A 20,036-nucleotide genomic window follows, 5' to 3' on the forward strand; every position below is an offset into this window, starting at 1 on the left:
CCCCAGGGGGAATGCCAATTAGCTGGACTGTTTGTGTTCCTGGCCCTTCCTTCTCGATTGAAGAGTTCACATTCATCTACAAAAATCATACAATTCAGGCAGCTCCAGAACAGAAAACAGAGCAGCAAGTGTGTGCCCGGGAAAGGAGGAGCTTTGGGGGGAGGGGGGGAGGAGGCGAATAGGAACACAGGGTGGAGAAGGGAAGCTGCCCAGAGTGTTCCAGTTATTTAACTACGCTCTCCCACACAGTCATTCTCTTTGACTGGTAAAATCATTAGGAAAACACCTTTCAAAGCAGGCTTAAGACAAGAGAGTTTTATTTGACTCTCATGAAAATAGCCCAGGCAGCACGTCTCCCAATCAGTGACGAGCAGTACACAGCCTCTGCTTTGGAAAACCCTGATTCCAGCCAAGAGCTCAAGGCCCATCTCCAAAACTTCTGAGGAGGCCCTCCCAAGGAAAATTCTTCCCTGCATCCCCTGCATGACATAGCTGGGTGGATTTAGTAGGAAGCTGGAAACAGCCCCTTTGCCTGAAAGTCTCTAGTAAGAAACAGGACCCCTTCTTCAGCTGTGCTGAGGATTTAAAAGAAGAAAACAGGATCGCAGTTAAAGACCGTGGTTCCACCCCCGAGAATGTCCCTGCCTTGAAGTCCAAGTTAATAAAGTTAAGTGAACTACTCTGCAGTTGAGTTCTCTAAAATAGGATATTTGAAATTAATGGTTAAAAGCTGGAGGGGTGAGAAAGATTCTTCAAAAGTGTTTGCCATATCCCTACACAATATCTCAATTACTGACGCTAAATACTTTGACTGGTTTCACAAAAGTACTATGTCCTGGGATGGAAATGAACGGTATCAAAATAATTCAGTGAATAACTGAGTATGCTGGTCAAACCTCCTTAGGTTAATGCCTTTTCTATGTTTATCACTTTAAAATGTTATTTCCTCAAATGAACAGGAAGGCCTTTAATCAACGCCCATTTTAAAATGTTATCTGATCCAAAGGCTCATAGATGTAAAAAAGAAAAAACATACAGTGGCTTTCTCTTCCCATATTCCCAACATGTTCAATATGCTCTATCCACAGAAGAGACAGGTATGCTCACTGCGGTCTAACTAGCCAAGCCTTCATTACCCGCTGCTTTAGTCTCAGTGTCAAGAGTACATGTACTGAGCGCTTATAAGATGTCTATATTTCATAGTGAATTCATAAACCTAGGTTCTGCATCTCTCTTCATTTAATATATAAAAAATACACCCTTGTATTTGACTTTGTTGATGCCTATTTAATTTATACATGTCTGGATTTAACTGTTTTGTTTACAGTCTGCATCTAACAAACATTTATAAAGCACTTCCAGTGTACCAACCACAGCATTGGAACATACACCCTGGCACCACTGATAACAATAAAAAAGCTTGTGGGAAAAAAAAGAAGACTGTGGATGTAGGACCCAACTGCGTCAGGAATAGTGCAATGAACAAAAGACAGTTCACGAGTTTTTTTTAAATTAAGGAATTCCAGTAAAGGGGATTTAATTTCAAATCCCCTGAAATACCTGATCCCCCTTTTCCTCCTACCTAATTCTCAAAAATGCGAATAGCAACACTTCCACTTTATTTCTTGTTTTCAGGTCTTTTTCTCTGTCTCCACATTGGCTCCCTCCATTCCTCTCTGTGTTCTAAGGTATTTATAGTGTAGACAGATTTAAACATACTTTAAGTATCTTCCCTCCTCACTCTCTGATTCTGGAGTGTGAACGACATATAATAGTAAAAAAGAAAAAAAAAATTTGTACAAATGGAGTAGGGTCAGATAAATAAGGGCCTCAGAAAAAACAAGCAGGAAGGTTAAGACAACAAGAATGATAAACATACTGCAGGTTCTTGAAAAGAAATGTTATCAGACTAAAAGTAGAGTTTAAAGAAAACCTAACTGAAAGGTTATTGGAGCTGTTCATGTGTAAGAAAAGAAGAATGTGGACTGTGATGGTGGCAGTGAGGGGAGAACAAAGGAATAAACGCCAGGGTTTCATGAAGTCTGAATTTCGGTTAAAAAAAAGGGGGGGGGGAGTTGTGTTTAGATTTCAATTTGGAAATATGAAAACTGAAGTGAAATAATTTGGGGAGAAAGTTGATCGAATCAGGATATCCAGCTTATGACCCAGCAGCAGCTCTATGCTCATCAAAAAAACAATGAAAACAATGACCTGCTCATTTGATTGGAAGTGAAGCTAGTTAGGTTCAAGCTAACAGAGTGACATCCAAAAGAAGATGTTTTCCAGACAGCAGCAATTTTGAAACTGGATGTGGTAGACTTATTTTGGTGGCTCCCATGAACCACACCTTTGATGGTCATACCTCACGTAGCCTCTGCCCGTACTGACTCCAATCCTGGGCCACGCTGACTGGGTTTGGTCCGTGGGCTATTAGCAAACACGATGCACACAGCGCTTACGCACCGGAGCTTACGCTCTCGGAAACTTTGCTCGGGAGATGCAGCCGCTACGTAAAGAAGCTCACACTAGTCTCAAGGACAGACCCCATGAAGAAACAGAGATCCACGGGCTGCCAGTTACCCCCGCGAAGGTGACAGACATGTGAGTAAAGCCTTTTTAGATATTCCTTACCCAGCCCCCCTTTGACTGAAGATGCGTGGGAAATCCCAAACTATACGAGCAGAAAAACTGTCCAGCTGAACCAGTCAATCCACATCATCGTGAGAAATAATAAAATGGTTATTTTAGGCTGCTAGGTTTCGAGACATTTGTTAGACAGCAGGAGCTGACTGGAGTGCTGGAGAGCAGAGGAGATACAAAGGTGTAACAGGGAGATTCACGAATAATAAACTGTCACCGCTAACATCCATTAGGGCTTCCTACCTGAGGGCACGATACTAAATTCTCTGCCTGTGTCCTTCGGTGTTAATACTCCCAACAGTTCTAACACAGTAGCTTTAGTAGCTATTATCACCACTAGCCTGATGGGGGAATTGGTATTTAAAGAAACTAAGCAACATACCCAAGATCATACAACTGTGCATGGGTGCCGCAGTCAGTTAAGTGTCTGACTCTTGGTTTTGGTGCAGGTTGTGATCTCAGGATCGTGAGATTGAGCCCCGCGTCAGGCTCTGCGCTCAGTGCAGCGTCTGCTTGGGATTCTCTCCCTCTCCCCCTGCCCCCTCCCTGCTACATGTTCTCTCTCTCAAATAAATAAATAAATAAATCTTAAAAAAAAAAAAAAAGGCACAGCTGAGACATAAACCCAGATCTACCACTTACCTGCACAAACGTGAAAAACGAATCCATGAGAATGACCTTAACAAAGAAGTGAGAATAAATAAAAACACTGAAGGTAGGGCTAGGGCTGGAAAGAACAATCACTTGACCACAATTTTGAGTTTTTCTCTAATTTCAAGGATAGCTGTTCAACACATTCTTGCTAAGAAATCACTTCTAGCCCCTATTTAGAAGGCCAGTTCCTGCTTGTCGTCCTACCTCTGTACTTCCACTCTGATAACAACAGCGGCTCCTAGAGCCACATTTAGAGCCACCTGTGGGCTCGGGGAGTCTGGCCTCACACGTCTATCACTTTAGGATCGCTCTGGCCATCTCCGGGCACAGGCCCGACAGGAAGTGCCCTCTTTGGGCTCCTACTCTTGTCCTTTGGCCGTGCCTATTTCTTATGACGTTATGAGTCCTTCCCAGAAACTGATTCTTTGAACTTCCAGCAGAATTTGAGCCAAAAATCCTTGGAGCTTGGTCCACAGAAATCATCGAGTCCAGACTTTTCAGTTAAAGATAAGGAAGCAAGTCCAGGGTTGGTAGTGACCTAGGGCCAAAGATCAGCAGTCCCTCCTTGTCTACTGCTGGACACTGAACCACCTGGTTTCTGTGAAGTGTGTCACTATCGCTTCTTCATTTGCCATTCCTCAAGGTACAGCTGGTTGAAATATGCTACAATGGTGCCTTGTTCCAAGTAATTAGCTGTGTGGGGGTAAAGGGGGTGGTGGAAAAGCAAGGGAATTGATGAAAATACCAAGAAATAAGAGGTCTTATGTTTCCAAAGAAAATCTTATATGATCTCTCCTCATTCTTTATAATCAAAAGACAAAGAGTTAATTACTATAGTTTGCAAAGTTAAGAAAAAAAGTCATAAAAGTACACAAGTACTAAAGCAAATAGAACTCAGGCTCTAGTAGTCATAATTCCATCCCTAAAAAAGGAGCCTAAAATCACAATTATTGAATATACGTCCTTCCCCTGTGCCACAAGAACTGTCACTTTGTGGGTTTTTTTTTTTTTTTTTTTTGCTCCTTTCTCCTCGTCAGACTTGGAACCACTCTCTAAGGAGCTCGCCAAGAGTCCCATACAACTCATTACTTACAGGTTTTGAATATGAAAGTCTGTTTCAGCCTAGATCATCTCTTGCTCATTTGGGGGTGTATTTGTTTTTCCTTTCTTCCTTTTCCTCTTCCACTTTCCCCCACCCTTACTCTCTCTGCTCCCCTGACTTATTCTTTCTGCTTCTTTCGAAAGATATATGAGGCTGAGTAAGATTTAAAAAAAAAAAAACCCAGATATCTATAAAAGCATCCAACACTATCTCAGTATTATTTTTGGACGAATAAAAAAAGGTTTTAGACATGGAAAGTGATTCCGTTTGAGATGTCCTGAATTGAAATTTCTTGTCTCCGGCTTGGAAGGGAGTCTGGCCCTCACAAGTAAACTGTTCCAAGACCAGACACAAATACATCTCATTTTACGCAACTCACACATTTTACTATAACTATTTTTCCCAAGAATTTCTAAAGTATACTACTTTCTACCTCTAAGGGAATAGTGATTTTCACATGAAGAAAATATTATTCAGAATCTAGCCATAGTCTTTCAGCTGGGCAATACAAAGGATCAAACTCCCGATTTGCATTTTTTTGGATTCATGGAAAGAATTATTAAGCCAGGAAGATGCCTTGGAGATCACCTGTTCCAATGCTGATGTTTTAAAAACAGAAAATAGGCTCTCTACCCAAAGATGTTTTCTTATGCCATCCAGACCTCTCTCCCTTGCAACATTTAAATCCTAAGGGCTTCCTCGTCACCACAGGCCATTGCGACACTACTGGAAGCTAAGCACACTGGGGTCCAGCTAATTTCTTCTGGACAGCCATTTTCAAGTGGCATCAGGCCTCTCCCCTCCTAGCGTATGAAGCCTTTTTCTGGCTTCCTGTCCCAACATCTACAACTCTTATTTCCCACCACCAGGAATAGCAACAAAGCTCCCAAAGAGAGTTTGTCATGTTGTGCCATTTTGCTACAAAATCGGCACACTGAAATCCCTGTGTAGCTGGTGGCATTCTGCTATGGCCTTTTAGCTTCCCAATAGGGAGTCACTTTGCCCCTGAGGTCACAAAGATAAGGAGAGCCAGTTAAGGAGACGTGAGCCCTGTCCAAGTGTCCAGGGTGCAAATAAGGAAGATGTGCAGACCATGGAAGAACTCCCCTGCTGCTGGCCCAGCACCAAATCCCACTCCCTCGCATCCCCAGCTCGCTCTCGGCAGGGCCAGGGAGATCCAGATATGTCGCCTTGGACTTCCCATGAGGCTTGAAAACCTACAGCAGAAAGGCCTCTAGTTAGGCTGACATCCCTGCTTCTTCTAATCAATGGTGATTTTCCTCTACAAGAAAAGAGGTGGATGCTATGATAGAAGCAACGGACCTTCCCCGTAACGGCCCAGAATGGGACTTTAAACAAACTAGCACTTGTCTAACCAATCAGACTACAGCCTCCACTCCCCTGTGCTGACCAATCCTCAGGAACAGGCCTCTGAGGCCCAGTTCAGTTTATGAAAAGAGAAGAGCAAGGCAGCCCTTGGGGCAGATGGTGGTAGACAGAGGCCAGGGACAGCAGTAGTCCTACCACGATCACGGACAAAAGCAGCCTGAAACAGCTCCACGTGTATCACTGTGATCATGCTGGACTCCTCTGTTTGTTTGCTCTAATAACCCTCTTTCTTCTAGAATAGGATCATCATTCTGGGTTTCAGGAATCCTAAAGAAGCTAACCCATACATGTCCGGGAAGGGAAAGGAAAACCAGAAAAAGCTAATGAAAGATGCTTATGGAGGTTCCTCAAAGAACCAAAACTAAAAACACCGTATGATCCAGCAATTCCACTTCTGGGGTATCTATCTAAAGAAAACAAATCACCATCTAAAAAGGTATCTGCATCCCCATGTTCATTGTAGCATTATTTGCAATAGCCAAGACATGGAAACAACCTAAGTGCCCGTCAACGGGTAAATGGATTAAGAAAATGTGATAGACACATGCACACCACACCCACGCACAATGAATTATTATTCCGCCATAAAAAAAGGACAAAATCTTGCCATTTGTGACAACATGAATGAACCTTGAGAGTATTATGTTCCATGAAATAAGTCAGACAGACAAAGACATACTGTATGTAGAATCTAAAAGACAAATGGGCTCATAGATACAGGGAACAGATTAGTGGTTCCAAGAGGCAGGGGTAGGAAGGTGGGCAAAATGGGTCAAGGTGGTCAAAAGGTACAAACTTCAATTAATAAGTAAGTCCTGGGATTATAATGTACAGCATGGTAACTATAATTAGTGATCTGTATCATAATTTGAAAGTGTCTAAAAGAGTAGATCCTAAAAGTTCTCATCACAAGAAAAAAAATCTACAACTACACGAGGTGATGGATATTAACTAAACTGTGATAATCATTTTGCAACGTATACGTATATCAAATCATTATGTTGTATACCTAAAACTAATATAATGCTATATGCCAACTGTATTAAAGAAAGGGGGAGGAAGGGGATTGGGGAAAAAGGAGGAGGAGACGAAGAGGAGGAGGTGAGGAGGAAGAGAAAGAATAGGAAGAGGAGGGGGAGGGAAAGGAAGATGAGGAGGGCGGTGGGGGAGAGAGAGAGAAAGGAGCTAGACACCATGTCCCATGGCAAGCACCAGTCATATAAGGGGGAGCCTCCTTAGTGCTTCAGTGATGAGCTGGGGACCAAAGCAAAACTAAACGTCTCGGTATTAATAGGAGGCCAGTCTAGTCCTCTGTCAGGAACTCTCTGACTCATGTCCTTGGGCATCATAGTGAATAAGTTGGTCCTATCCAAGCCAGGGTTGGATACCTCAGGTCACTCTAGAATTTATGCCAGTAAGGGCCCTGTGATTGTTAATTTTATGTGTCACTTTGGCTGGGCCATGATACGCAGATATTTGGTCAAACATTATTCTGGATACTTCTGTGATGTTTTTGGATGAGATTTACATTTAAATCACTAGATTTTGAGTAAAACAGATAACCCTTCTCTACAATGTGGGGGGCCTTCATCCAATCAGTTGAAGGCCTGAATAGAACAAAAGACTGACCTTCCCTGAATGAGAAGGAATTCTGCTAGAAGATGGCTTTTGGAATTGAAATCGCAACACTGGCTCTTCTCTAGGTGTCCAGCCTGACAGGCTGCCAGCTTCCATAATCACAGGAACCAATTCCTTAAAATAAATCTCTCCCTCCCTCTCTCCCTCCCCTTCTCCTTCCCGCTCTAACTCATGTGTTTCTCCTATTTCTTCTGTTTCTCTGGAACACCATCACTCATACAGGCCTCCTAAAAATCAAATTGCTAGGTCGTCAGGAGAGAGCACCTGTCTGGCTGTAGCCCTAAGCAGCCGCGTCTCCCCCTGCAGGGCTCATCTCTGATGGCACTCAGAAGCCAGGCTGACCTTCGGTGAGCCATACTGCCCGTACATCACGCCCAGCACACAGTGACATGCCCCTTCCTGTGTGTTCTGATTCAGTACCTTCGCATCAGTCCCACATCATTGTTCCGTCAGTATAGGAGTTTCCCAAAGAACACAGTTATGATTTTCACACTTTAGAAAAGTAAAATGTATTATGCAGAATATGTTCAGATTTAGATTTTTGTTGTGCTTTGACTTAGACCATACAGTAAATTAGAAATAATGCTCTGCTTTCAAGTACTAATGAAGCATCATTTCCCTTAGCAAAGTAAAGCAGTTACAGCGAGAGTAACCAAGGCCACACATCCCTCGAGCGGGATTGAAGAGGAGAGAAGCCAAGGGACGCATGAATGAGAAGTGGCTGCCTTCTAACGGGAAGGCACAGGCCTGAGCACTGCTCACAAGCAATGCGAACGGTCAGCTGATGTGCTGTGTCCACCCACTCCTCCTGAGACATAACCTGGAGGTCACTATCTCACTTGTCTCCATCCCTTCACATTCCTACCCCCAGAGAATAGTACCTAACACCTGCCTCCACTCCCTCACTCCCCATTCATTCTGCTCAGAAACTCTTATGGAAATAATGTATGGATATATTATTTTAAAATTTTTCTCAATAAATGGGTAAAGAAGTAAAGATTTGCCTTCATCTCTTCTCTCCCAATTCCATTCCTCTTCAAAGTTATAACCACTTGTTAGCAGTTCAGTGTGTATCCTTTTCAGATCTTAGTCTTAAATAGTCCGTAAGTATATAACCCTTTCGTGTGTATGCATTTTCATTAATAGACTAAAATTTTCAGTATTGCTCCAATAATTTCCTTTCTTCTCCTGACAAACGAAGACCCCTCCACTCTAATGCACATATATCACTTACAGTGTCCCAGGCAATGGTGGGAGACTTACGTTTCTCAATCGGACTACTTTAATAATTTCCTAACTGTCCTCCCTACTCCCAGCCTTACACTCTCCAACCCATCCCACACACCCAAGTGATTTTACAAAGCCCAAATCTGATACTCTTATTCCCCTGATTAAAATATTTCATTGACTCCTCACGGCCTCAAGGATAAAGATCAAATTGTTCTGCATGGTTTCCAAGGCCCGTTCGAACCCAGGCCCTTCCTATGTGGCTGGCCTTGCTGTTTACCATAACCCTCTACTCCAGGCACGCCAAACTATTTGCAGTTTCCAAAACATACCAGACCTGGTACGGTTTCCTTGGCCTTCATGCCCTTTTTTGCCTTCCAACAAAAATTAGTTGAGTTGCAAAACATATATGTAAATAAGTAAATGACTTCTGCTGAATGGGGATATTAGCACCTTGGTGTTAAAAGTTGGGTGGAGGGTCTACCAAAAAGTTGTAACTTTGATTTAGAATAAAAATCTAAGGCATCACTTTTTGGTGGTAACACCTACTTGCCTCCCACGACCCAGCTGAGCAGTAACTCTTGTTCCAAGCCTTTTCTGACTTTCCTGTCAGAACTGACTATCCTCCTTGGGATGACCTCACCTTGTTACAACACAAGGACACAACAGAAGCACAGCAGGCATAACATTTTACATCTCTTCTTATCCTCCCAGACAATACATGTTTTAAAGGGGTATGGGCCTCTCTCATCGGACTTAATTCCCAGTGTCTAATGCTATACATGACAATATATTAGACACCTGTGGATAAAATAACAAATCAATAAATACATTATTTTTATTGAGGTAAAACTTGTCAGGTCCCAAATAATATGTAAGATGAGTCACAAAGATATTGACAACATACCAAGACAAAAAAAAATGTTAAAAATGGTTTTTAAATGAGGCAAACAAATTCAAGTGCTGAAAACTGGTGAAGCTAGGATTGAGATCATTATACATGCAAGAAGCAGACCACATATTTGGCTTTCTAGAAGCCAATAGCAGTAACAAGTTTCTCAGAGACAGTAAAGTTAAAACAAACTGGCTGTGAAGGAGAAGGGTAAGTACTCCTGACACAGTTACCAAAGAGCAATTTTTCCCAAGGGACCTCAAAGCGGGCACTATGAAATGAGATAAACAGCAGCTTTAAACACATCTTAGAATTAACACAGAGAGGAGTTTCATACAGGCAAAGTTATACTCAAAAACCAGTCACCATAAGCTAAAGGCTCACACCAACCAACACATTCAAACTGGTTCTCATTGCTGGTCAGGCTAATTAGAAGATAGAGTGATTCCGGTGTACTGTACTTAGCATATTTTGGATCATGGACAACTCTGAGAATCTTGACAAAACGCCATGTATCCTCTCAGGAAAACACCCCGGCATGATATTTTGCACTTATTTTTAAGGAATCAAAGCTTGTCCATGGATGGACCCCTCAGGTTGGACTCTCCAACCTGAAGTAAAGATATACTATATATCCTTGAGTCAGGCTTCCATAAATATTATTCCCCACATCAGGTCTTCTAAAAAGTTCCACTCTCTGTGCTACCTAGAGAGCAGGACCAGATGTTTTAACTGTCAGCCATGATGGGTGTTAGGTTCCTTCTGCAAAAACAGAGGTGCCTAACCCCACTTCTGGAGGTGATACTCACGGGTAACCAGGCCAAACTTTTTCAGAATTCTACAACATAAAAGCTCTACAGTTCCACATCATTAAACAAGGCCAAAAATAATTTAAGTCTGGAAAATATGCAATGTAGGTGTAACCAAACAGATATCCCAACTATTTTTTTCTTCTAATCTCATTAGAACACTCAGAGAATATCTAACTTTCAGTAATGTAACTTCCTGAAGTGACTTCCAAGAAAAATTCCTTGTTGCAAAACACGTATGTAAATAACTAAATGACTTCTCTTGTTGCACAGGGAGATTAACTATACTGCTGTTAAAAGTTAGGTGGGGGGTCTCACCAAAATCATAACTTTGATTTAGAATAAGAATCTAAAGCATCACTTTGGTGGTAATTGGAGAATAGGGTCAGCTGTCTATTAAGAATACTTTTAGATCATAACAATAAATCCCTATCACCAATTTTATCTTTAATTTTTTGCCTTCCTGGTCATTAAAAGTGAAGGGGCTCATGGGCCTGGCCCAACACGCCAAAACATGAAAAACTCTAGACGCTCTCCCGAAGAAAACACACTTCTTTTGTAAAATGTTGGTATGAAAAATTCAGTCAGGAGAAAGAAAGAATGGCAGAGGAGCAGGAGGACCCCAGGCTCCCCTTGTCACGTGAATACAAGTAGATGACTATCAAATCATCCTAAATACCCCAGAAACCACCCTGAAGACTGGAAGAACAAACTCCACAACTGACAGTAGAGAAGAGGCCACATCAAAGAAGGAAGGAAGTGCAGAGACATGGCTTGGGAGAGAAATGAATCATGGCCAATGGGGTGGAGAGGGAGTCACAGTAGTAGAGAAGGGCGAGAGACAAACTAATACACAGGGGAGCCCAAGGGGAAACAAATCACCACAGCAATTGGCTCAGAAAGCCAATTTCATGAGTTCTTGCAACCAGTGTGACTTAAAGCCTGCAGTTTTAAAGGTCAGCATGCTTGGCCCTGGGAGAGGTCAGAAGGCATTGCTCTGCTCTTGGAGAAAAAGGCAGGACAAACAGCCTATGGACATACAGCATAGAAACAGTGATTTTAAGAGCACCTGGGGCACACAGGGGAGGTTAGCTACTTATCTCAGAGCATGTCCCAGAGAGGCAGCATTCACAGAGAGATGCCTCAAGAAACAAAGGAACTGGTAGGCATCATTTCCCTCCCCAGCCACCTGCAGGAAGGAGCACAGCTCAGACACTGGCTACCTAACTTGCTTACACCAAACCCCACCCCACCCAGTGAAACCACCCCTCCCAATAACACTTATCTCAGTCCCAGCACAGCAGACCCCTCCCCCAGAGGACCGGCCCAAACTCCTGCCCACACCACAGCTCCTGATAGGGGAGTTTTGCAGGTCCTCAGTTCCACAGTGGTGGTGACAAGCCTCATTTCACAAATACACCAGGCACACCTAGTTAAAATGCATCACCTTCAGGCCAGGGACCAAACACTGCCCACAACACGCATAAAGAGCCTCTGCAGACAACTGGCCAGAGGATGAAGCGGCCAGGACAAAAGAGCAGAGCACATACAGCACACATTGGAGACACTCCTGGAAGCACCAGGCCCTGGGGAGCAGGGGACACTACATGGCAGGACACTACAGGATCTCTTCTTCATAAGGTCATTACCCTCAAGAACAGGAAATATAGCTGTCTGTCCTATCACAAATAAACATGCAAAGAGACTTATTAGACAAAATAAGAAGACAGAGAAATTCATCCCAAACAAAAGAACAGGACAAGATCATGGCCAGAGATCTAAGTGAAAAAGATGTAAGTCACATGCCTGATAGAGAATTTAAAGTAATGATCATAAGAACAGTCACTAGACTTGACAAAAGAATGGAAGACATGAGTAAGACCCGTAACACAGAGATAAGGAATAACATAGCAGAGATAAAGGGCACAAAAATGAAATGAGAAACATGCCTGATGGAATGAACAGCAGGATGGAAGAAGGAGAGGAATGAATCAATAACCTACAAGACAGGGTAATACAAAGTAATCAAGCTGAACAAAAGAGAGAAACAAGAATTATGCAAAATGAAAATAGACCTAGAGAACTCAGTGAGTCCATCAAACATAATAACATTTGCATTATAGGAGTCTCAGAAGAAGAAGAGAGATAAAAGGGGGCAGAGAATTTATTTGAAGAAATAATAGCTGAAAAATTCCATAATCTGGGAAGAAAACATATATCCCTATCCAGGAGGCACACAGAACTCCCATCAAAATCAACAAAAGCAGACCCACACAAAGACATATTGTAATGAAATTATCAAATTATAATGATAAAGAAAAAAATTTAAAAGCAGCAGGACAAAAGACAGTAACTTATAAGGGAAAACCTATAAGGTTGACAGGAGGTTGTTAAACAGAAACTTGGCAAGCCAGGGGGCAGTAACATGAATAGGGAAAATCTGCAGCCAAGAATATTCTACCAAGCAAGACCCTCATTCAGAACACAGGGAGAGATAAAGAGTTTCCCAGAAAAACAAATACTAAAGGAGTTCATGACCACTAAGCCAACCCTGTAATAAATATTAAGGGGAATCTCTAAGTGGAAAGGAGAAACTAAAAGTGACAGTATAAGGTAAAAAACACAAAAGCAGGAAAAGAAAAAAATGAATATTTCTGTAAAAAAAATCAGTCAAGAAATTCACAAAATAAAAGAATATAAAATATAACAGCATATTATCTAAAACATGGAGAAGAGAGGTAAAGAATGGGTTCAAACTTAAATGCCCATCTACTTAATGTAGACTGCCACATGCAGAAGTTATATACAAACCTAATGGTAACCATAAATCAAAAATGACTAATAAATACGCAAAAAATAAGGAGAAAGAAATCCAATTATAATACTAAAGAAAATCAGCAAACCATGGGAGAAAGACAAGATCAGAAAAAAATCTTCAGAAACAACCATAAAATAAAATGACAACAAATACAAATCTATTAATAATTGCTTTGAATATAAATGGACTAAGTGCCCCAATCAAAAGATAAAAGGTGACAGAATGAATAAAAAAAAAAAAGACCCATTTATATGGTGCCTACAAAAGACCTATTTTAGCTGTAAAGACACCTGCAGACTGAAAGTGAGGGGGTGAGAAACATCTATCATGCAAATGGATGTCAAAAGAAAGCCAGAATAGCAATGCTTATATCAGACAAAGTAGACTTTAAAACAAAGACTGTAACAAGAGACAAAGAAGGACACTACATAATAATAAAGAGGACAATCCAACAAGGTACAATAATTGTAAATACTTATGCACCCAACATAGGAGCACCCAGACACATAAAACAGTTAAAAACAAACATAAAGGATCTAATTGATAATAAGAGTAGGGGACTTTAATACCCCACCTATATCAATACACAGAACATCTAAACAGAAAATCAAGGAAACAAGTGCTTTGAACGACACCCTGAACCAGATGAATTTAACAGATATATTTAGAACATTCCATTCTAAAACAGCAGAATACACATTCTTTTCAAGTGTACATGGAACATTCTCTGGATAAGTCACATATTAGTCCATAAAACAAGCCTCAACAAATTCAAGAAGATCGAAATCATACCATGCATATTTTCTTACTATAACACTATGAAACAAGAATTCAACCACAAGAAAAAAGTCTGAAAAAAACCACATATACATGGAGGTTAAATAACATATTATTAAACAATGAATGGGTCAACCAGGAAATAAAAGAAGAAACAAAACAGTACATGCAAACAAATGAAAATGAAAACACAACAGTCCAAAACTTCTGGGATGCAGCCAAAGCGGTTCTAAGAGGCAAGTTTGTAGTAATGTAGGCCTAACTCAAGAAGCAGGAAAAATCTCAAATAGACACCCTAACCTTATACCTAAAGAAGCTATAAAAAGAACAACAACAACAAACCTAAAACCAGTAGAAGGAAAGAAATAATAAAGAACAGAGCAGAAATAAATGATATGGAAACTAAATAATAGAACAGATGAATGAACCAGGAGCTGTTTTTTTTGAGAAAAATCAATAAAATTGTTAAACCTCTAGACAGACTTACCATGAAAAACAGAGAAAAGACTCAAATAAAATCACAAATGAGAGAGGAGAAATAACAACAAACACTACAGAAATACAAACAATCATAATATTATGAAAAACTGTATGCCAACAAATTGTACAACCAAGAAGAGATGGATAAAGTCTTAGAAACAAGATAAACTACCAAAACTGAAACAGGAAGAAATAGAAAATTTGAACAGACAGATAACCACCAAAGAAAATGAGTCAATAATCAAGAAAACTCCCAACAAACAAAAGTCCAGGAACAGATGGCTTTCCAGGTGAATTCTACCAAACATTTAAAGAAGAATTAACACGTATTCTTCTAAAACTATTCCAGAAAATAGAAAACTTCCAAATTCATTCTATGAGGCCAGCATTACCCTGATACCAAAACCAGATAAAAACACCACTAAAAAAGAGAACTACAGGCCAACATCTCTGATGAACACAGATTCAAAAACTCTCAAGAAAATACTAGCAAACCAAATTCAATTATACATTAAAAAAATCATTCACCATGATCAAGTGGGATTTATTCCTGGGTTGCAAGGGTGGGTTCAATATTTGCAGATTGATCGATGTGATACATCATACCAATAAAAGATAAGAACCATATGATTATTTCAATAGACATAGAAAAAGCATTTAACAAAGTACAACATCCATTCATGAGGAAAGCCCTCAACAAAGTAGGTTTAGAGGGAACATACCTTGACATAATAAAGGCCACATATGAAAAACCCACAGCTAACATCATCGTCAATGGGGAAAAATGGAGAGCTTTTCCCCTAAGGTCAGCAACAAGACAAGGATATCCACTCTCACCACTTTTATTCAACATAGTATTGGAAGTCCAGCCATAGCAGTCAGACAACACAAAGAAATAAAAGGCATCCAAATGTATAAGGAAGAAGTAAAACTTCCACTATTGGCAGATGATGTGATACTGTATATAGAAAATCATAAAGACTGCACCCAAAAACTGCTACAACTGATAAATGAATTCAGTAAAGTTGCAGGGTACAAAATCAATGTACAGAAATCCGTTGCATTTCTATACACCAATAATGAAGCAGCAGAAAGAAATTAAGAAAACAATCCCATTTACAATTGTACCCAAAATAATAAGATACCTAGAAATAAACCCAACCAAAGGGGTGAAAGACCTGTACTCTGAAAAACTAAAAAACACCAAAGAAAGAAGTCGAAGATGATACAAAGAAATGGGAAGACAATACATGCTCACAGAACGGAAGAATATTGTTAAAATGTCCATAGTACCGAAAGTAATCTATACATTTAATGCAATCCATATGAAAATACCAACAGCATTTTTCACAGAACCAGAACAAACAATCCTAAAATTTTAATAGAACCACAAAAGACCCCAAATAGCCAAAGCAATCTTGAAAAAGAAAAGCAAAGCTGGAGGTATCATAATTCTGAACTTCAAGTTCTATTACAATGCTGTAGTAACCAAAACAGCACAGTACTGGCACAAAAAAAGACACATACATTAATAGAACAGAATAGAAAACCCAGACGTAAACCCATAATTATATGGTCAACTAATCTTTGACAAAGCAGGAAATAATATCCAAGAAAAAAGATTGTCTCTTCAAAAAATGATGTTGGGAAAACTGGATAGCAACATGCAAAGAATGAAACTGGACTACTTTCTTATGCCATACACAAAAATAAATTCAAAATGGATGAAAGACCTAAATGTGAGACCTGAAACCATAAAAATCCTAGAAGAGAACATAGGCAGTAACTTCTTTGATATCACCTATACCAACTTCTTTCTAGATATATCTCCTGAGGCAAAGGACACAAAAGTAAAAATAAACTATTGGGACTACATCAAAATCTTCTGTGCAAAAAAGGAATTAATCAACCAAAGTAAAAGGCAACCTACAGAATAGAAGAAGATATTTGCAATGACATAGCTGATAAAGGGTTAGTATCCAAAATACATAAAGAACTTATACAACTCAATACCCACAAATCAACCAATTAAAAAAATGGGCAGAAAACACGAACAGACATTTCTCCAAAGACATACAGATGGCCAACAGATACATGAAAAGATTCTCATCATCACTTATCATCAGGGAAAAGCAAATCAAAACCACAATGAGGTATCACCTCATACCTGTCAGAATGACTAAAATTAAAAAACAAGAAACAACAGGAGTTGGCATGGATGTGGAGAAAAAGGAACCCTTATGCTGTTGGTGGGAATGCAAACTGGTGCAGCCATTGTGGAAAACTGTATGGCATTTCCTTCAAAAGTAAAAAATAGAATTACCACATGATCCAGTAATTCCACTGCTGGGTATTTACCCAAAGAATACAAAACACTAATTCAAAGGGATACGTGAAACCCTATGTTCATAGCAGCATTATTTATATTAGCCAAGATATGGAAGCAGCACAAGTGTCCATCAGCTGATGTACTGATAAAGAAAATGTGGTGTATGATATATATACACAATCGAATATCATTATTATATATTATATATATATATACACACAATGGAATATTATTCAGTCATAAAAACGAATGAAATCTTGCTGTTTGCAACAACATGGATAGAGCTAGAGTATAATGCTAAGAGAATTGATTCAGAGAAAGACAAATACCATATGATTTCATTCATATGTGGAATTTAAGAAATAAAATAAACAAAGGGAAAGAGAGAGAGAGACAAATCAAGAAATAGACTCCAACTGTAGAGAACAAACTGATAGTCACCAGAGGGGAGGTAGGTGAGGGATGGGTGAAATAGGTGATGGGGAATAAGGAACGCACTTGTCATAATGAGCACAGGGTGATGTATGCAAGGGTTGAATCACTATATTGTACACTTAAAACTATTATAAAGTGTATGTTACTGGAATTTAAATAAAAACTTTTTTAAAAGCAGTATAAATATTACAGAACCTGAAAAAAAATTTGGTCAGATACCCCACTGAAATCAACACATCCAGGCTATGCATGTTACTATTCTATTATTTTACCCTATACACTACTTACTGTGTTTTCTTTTCTCAGTATTCTCAAGCCTCTTGGAACTTTTTTTGTTTTTTTTTTGTTGTTGTTGTTGTTGTTTTGTTTTTTTTTAGCAAGGATCTACATTAAGCTTACTACCTGTCTCTAGTTTCCAGAAAACATCTTTATTCCGCTTTTTGATATCTAAGACAACTGCCCATCTGCTGGTAAATTTCCTATTCTCTGTGGTTCTTACAGACTCAGCAGTGCCAACAGTGCAATGTGTGTACCAAGGGTTGGCCTCTTTCAGGTCCATATGTTTCACGGAGGACGGGAATAACATGACCAGAGCTGGTCTTCAGAAGGATTACTCTGCCTGAATTACATCTCACCCTCCCCCCAAATTCATATGTTTAAGCCCTAACTCCCACTACCTCAGAAAATGATGTATTTGAAGATCAGGCTTCTAGAGAGGTGATGAAGTTAAAATGAAGTCATTAGAGAGGGCCCTAACCCAACCTGACAGGTGTCTTTCACAAGGCGAACTTTGTGTGTGCACAGAGGGATGCCCAAGTGAAGAGGCAGCAAGAAGGCAGCCATCTGCTAACCAAGGAGAAGCCTCAGAAGACATCAAACCTGCAGACATCTTGATCTTGGACTTGTAACCTCCAGAACTATGAGAAAATAGATCTCTGTTGCTTGAGCCACTCAGTCCACGGTATTTTGTTATGGCAGTCCTAGCAGACTCACACAGATGGGATGGGTTAGCCCGCAGATGCAACAGTCAGGGACACAACCAGAGCAGCTGTGGCAAGGGTGCGGAGACCAGAGCAAGTGTAAAAGACACTGCATAGGGCTCAAGAAAAGGATGTGAGCATTGAGGAACATGAAGAGTAGACATTTGCTCCAAGAGATGGGCCTGGCTGGCAGGAAAGATGGTGATAACGTTTAAAAATATTGGGAAGTCGAAAGGGGGGGGGCAAGTGATTTCAAGGAAAGAGTTGTTTAATTTTAGACACATTTCTGGATGTGTCTGGTTAAGTGCTTTCTTGATACATTTTTGTCAATCTTGGTCTTTATTTCCTCCGTAGCAAACACTAAAAAATTACTGATGGAGCAGATTAAAAGAAGAAGTTTAAAATGAAATGGAAGATTAAAATAAAATAGGTCCAACTACATCTGCTTTTGGGGGGTAGGTTTTTAGTCTTACACCACGTATTCTTAAATAGTGAGCCTATCTCGAATTTCCTTGAAAGCAACTAGCTTTTAAAACATCCTTTCAGTTATTCTCTTGCACTTTCTGTATGCCCCAGCTTATCCTCCATTTTAATCTTCCAGACCCTGTCTTCAAGGTTCGTTCCACTCTTATATAGTATTTACCTTTAATTATGTCCTAGTCTATTTTTGTACATGCCATTTAAAAATCTTTGAGTTCTTCAGAAAACAACCCCTAAATTTTAAGGAATTGTTGTATTTTTTTTTAAGATTTTGTTTATTTGTGAGAGAAAGAGAGAGCATTAGCAGGCAGAGGGAGAGGGAGAAGGAGACTCCCCACTGAGTTAGAAGCCCGACATGGGGCTGAATCCCAGGATCCTGAGATCATGACCAGGGCCGAAAGACACTTAACTGACTGAAATTCCCAAATGCCCAAGGAATTGTTTTATATTAAAAGCCTAATATTTCCTAAACAAAAATAATGTAATAAAATTGTGGGAGAAAAAAATGGCAGGGACCCTAGCTTTGCTGGACATGGCGAAGCCTCTGGGAAAAATTTAAATTCTTTTTTTAAGTTGCTATTTCTGTTTTAATTTCTACTACATTGTCTATCTGGAATTCTGACCATAAATCTGTGTTCTAAACACCAAGAAATCTAGAAGGTATAATTCATTACCTGTTGTCACAAAGAGATCGTGTTTTGAAAAGGTAATACCAAAACTGTATTCTTATCTATAAATGAGGTTAATGATATTTGTAATCAAGATTAAACATACTATGTATAAAGCTGACATAGAGCATGTTCTCAAGAATTTCATCCATTCATTCAAAAAATACTTTGTAAATTCCAAGCTCCTAGGAATATAGAGGTGAAGGCCAAACAACTAGACCTTCCTCTACTGCCCGGTACAGAGACTTTGCCTAGGACTGTGGCAATCTCCCTAGGCATCTGGCCAAGGTTGGACAGATCCCCTGAATACTTTGTGGCTTTAATACCCTCCCTACAAAATAATCTGTGCCTCACTTTTCCCACCATGTAACAGCCGAAAGAGTTGCTGTAATTCATTATTTTTTAATCCAACACTAGCTGCATATGTCTTCTTTATATATAGTATCTCTATTAAACCAGTTAGCAAGACTGTCTTCCAATTTTACTTGCACTATATTCCCATCACTAAATTATTGAGTTTAGAGGAATGTAAAAATGTAAGTATGTAAAAAGAACTTCTAAAACTTAGAAACACACTCAAAATAGAGTATTTCTTTTTTCACATAATTTTTGGACAAATGCTCTACCCCCAAAGAAGATAAGGAAATAAGGTTAATTAATCTTACATTTAAAGATTAAGGACTAAATTGGACTCTGAGAAAGGCTCTCCAAACATCTG

At 39.8% G+C, this 20,036-nt stretch overlaps 1 protein-coding gene across 1 annotated transcript in view; it reads right to left on the minus strand.

Annotated features, from left to right (window-relative positions):
* The window catches only part of FGF2 (fibroblast growth factor 2), a 63,136-nt gene that overhangs the window by 32,427 nt on the left and 10,673 nt on the right, over window positions 1–20,036 (minus strand). Inside the window, 1 exon segment of the mRNA XM_034661741.1 lies at window positions 2,368–2,506. Within this exon segment, the coding sequence (XP_034517632.1) occupies window positions 2,368–2,506 (139 nt within the window).

This window comes from Ailuropoda melanoleuca, chromosome 5 (genome assembly GCF_002007445.2).
Source record: "Ailuropoda melanoleuca isolate Jingjing chromosome 5, ASM200744v2, whole genome shotgun sequence".
In the NCBI taxonomy this organism is placed as follows: Eukaryota; Metazoa; Chordata; class Mammalia; order Carnivora; family Ursidae; genus Ailuropoda; species Ailuropoda melanoleuca.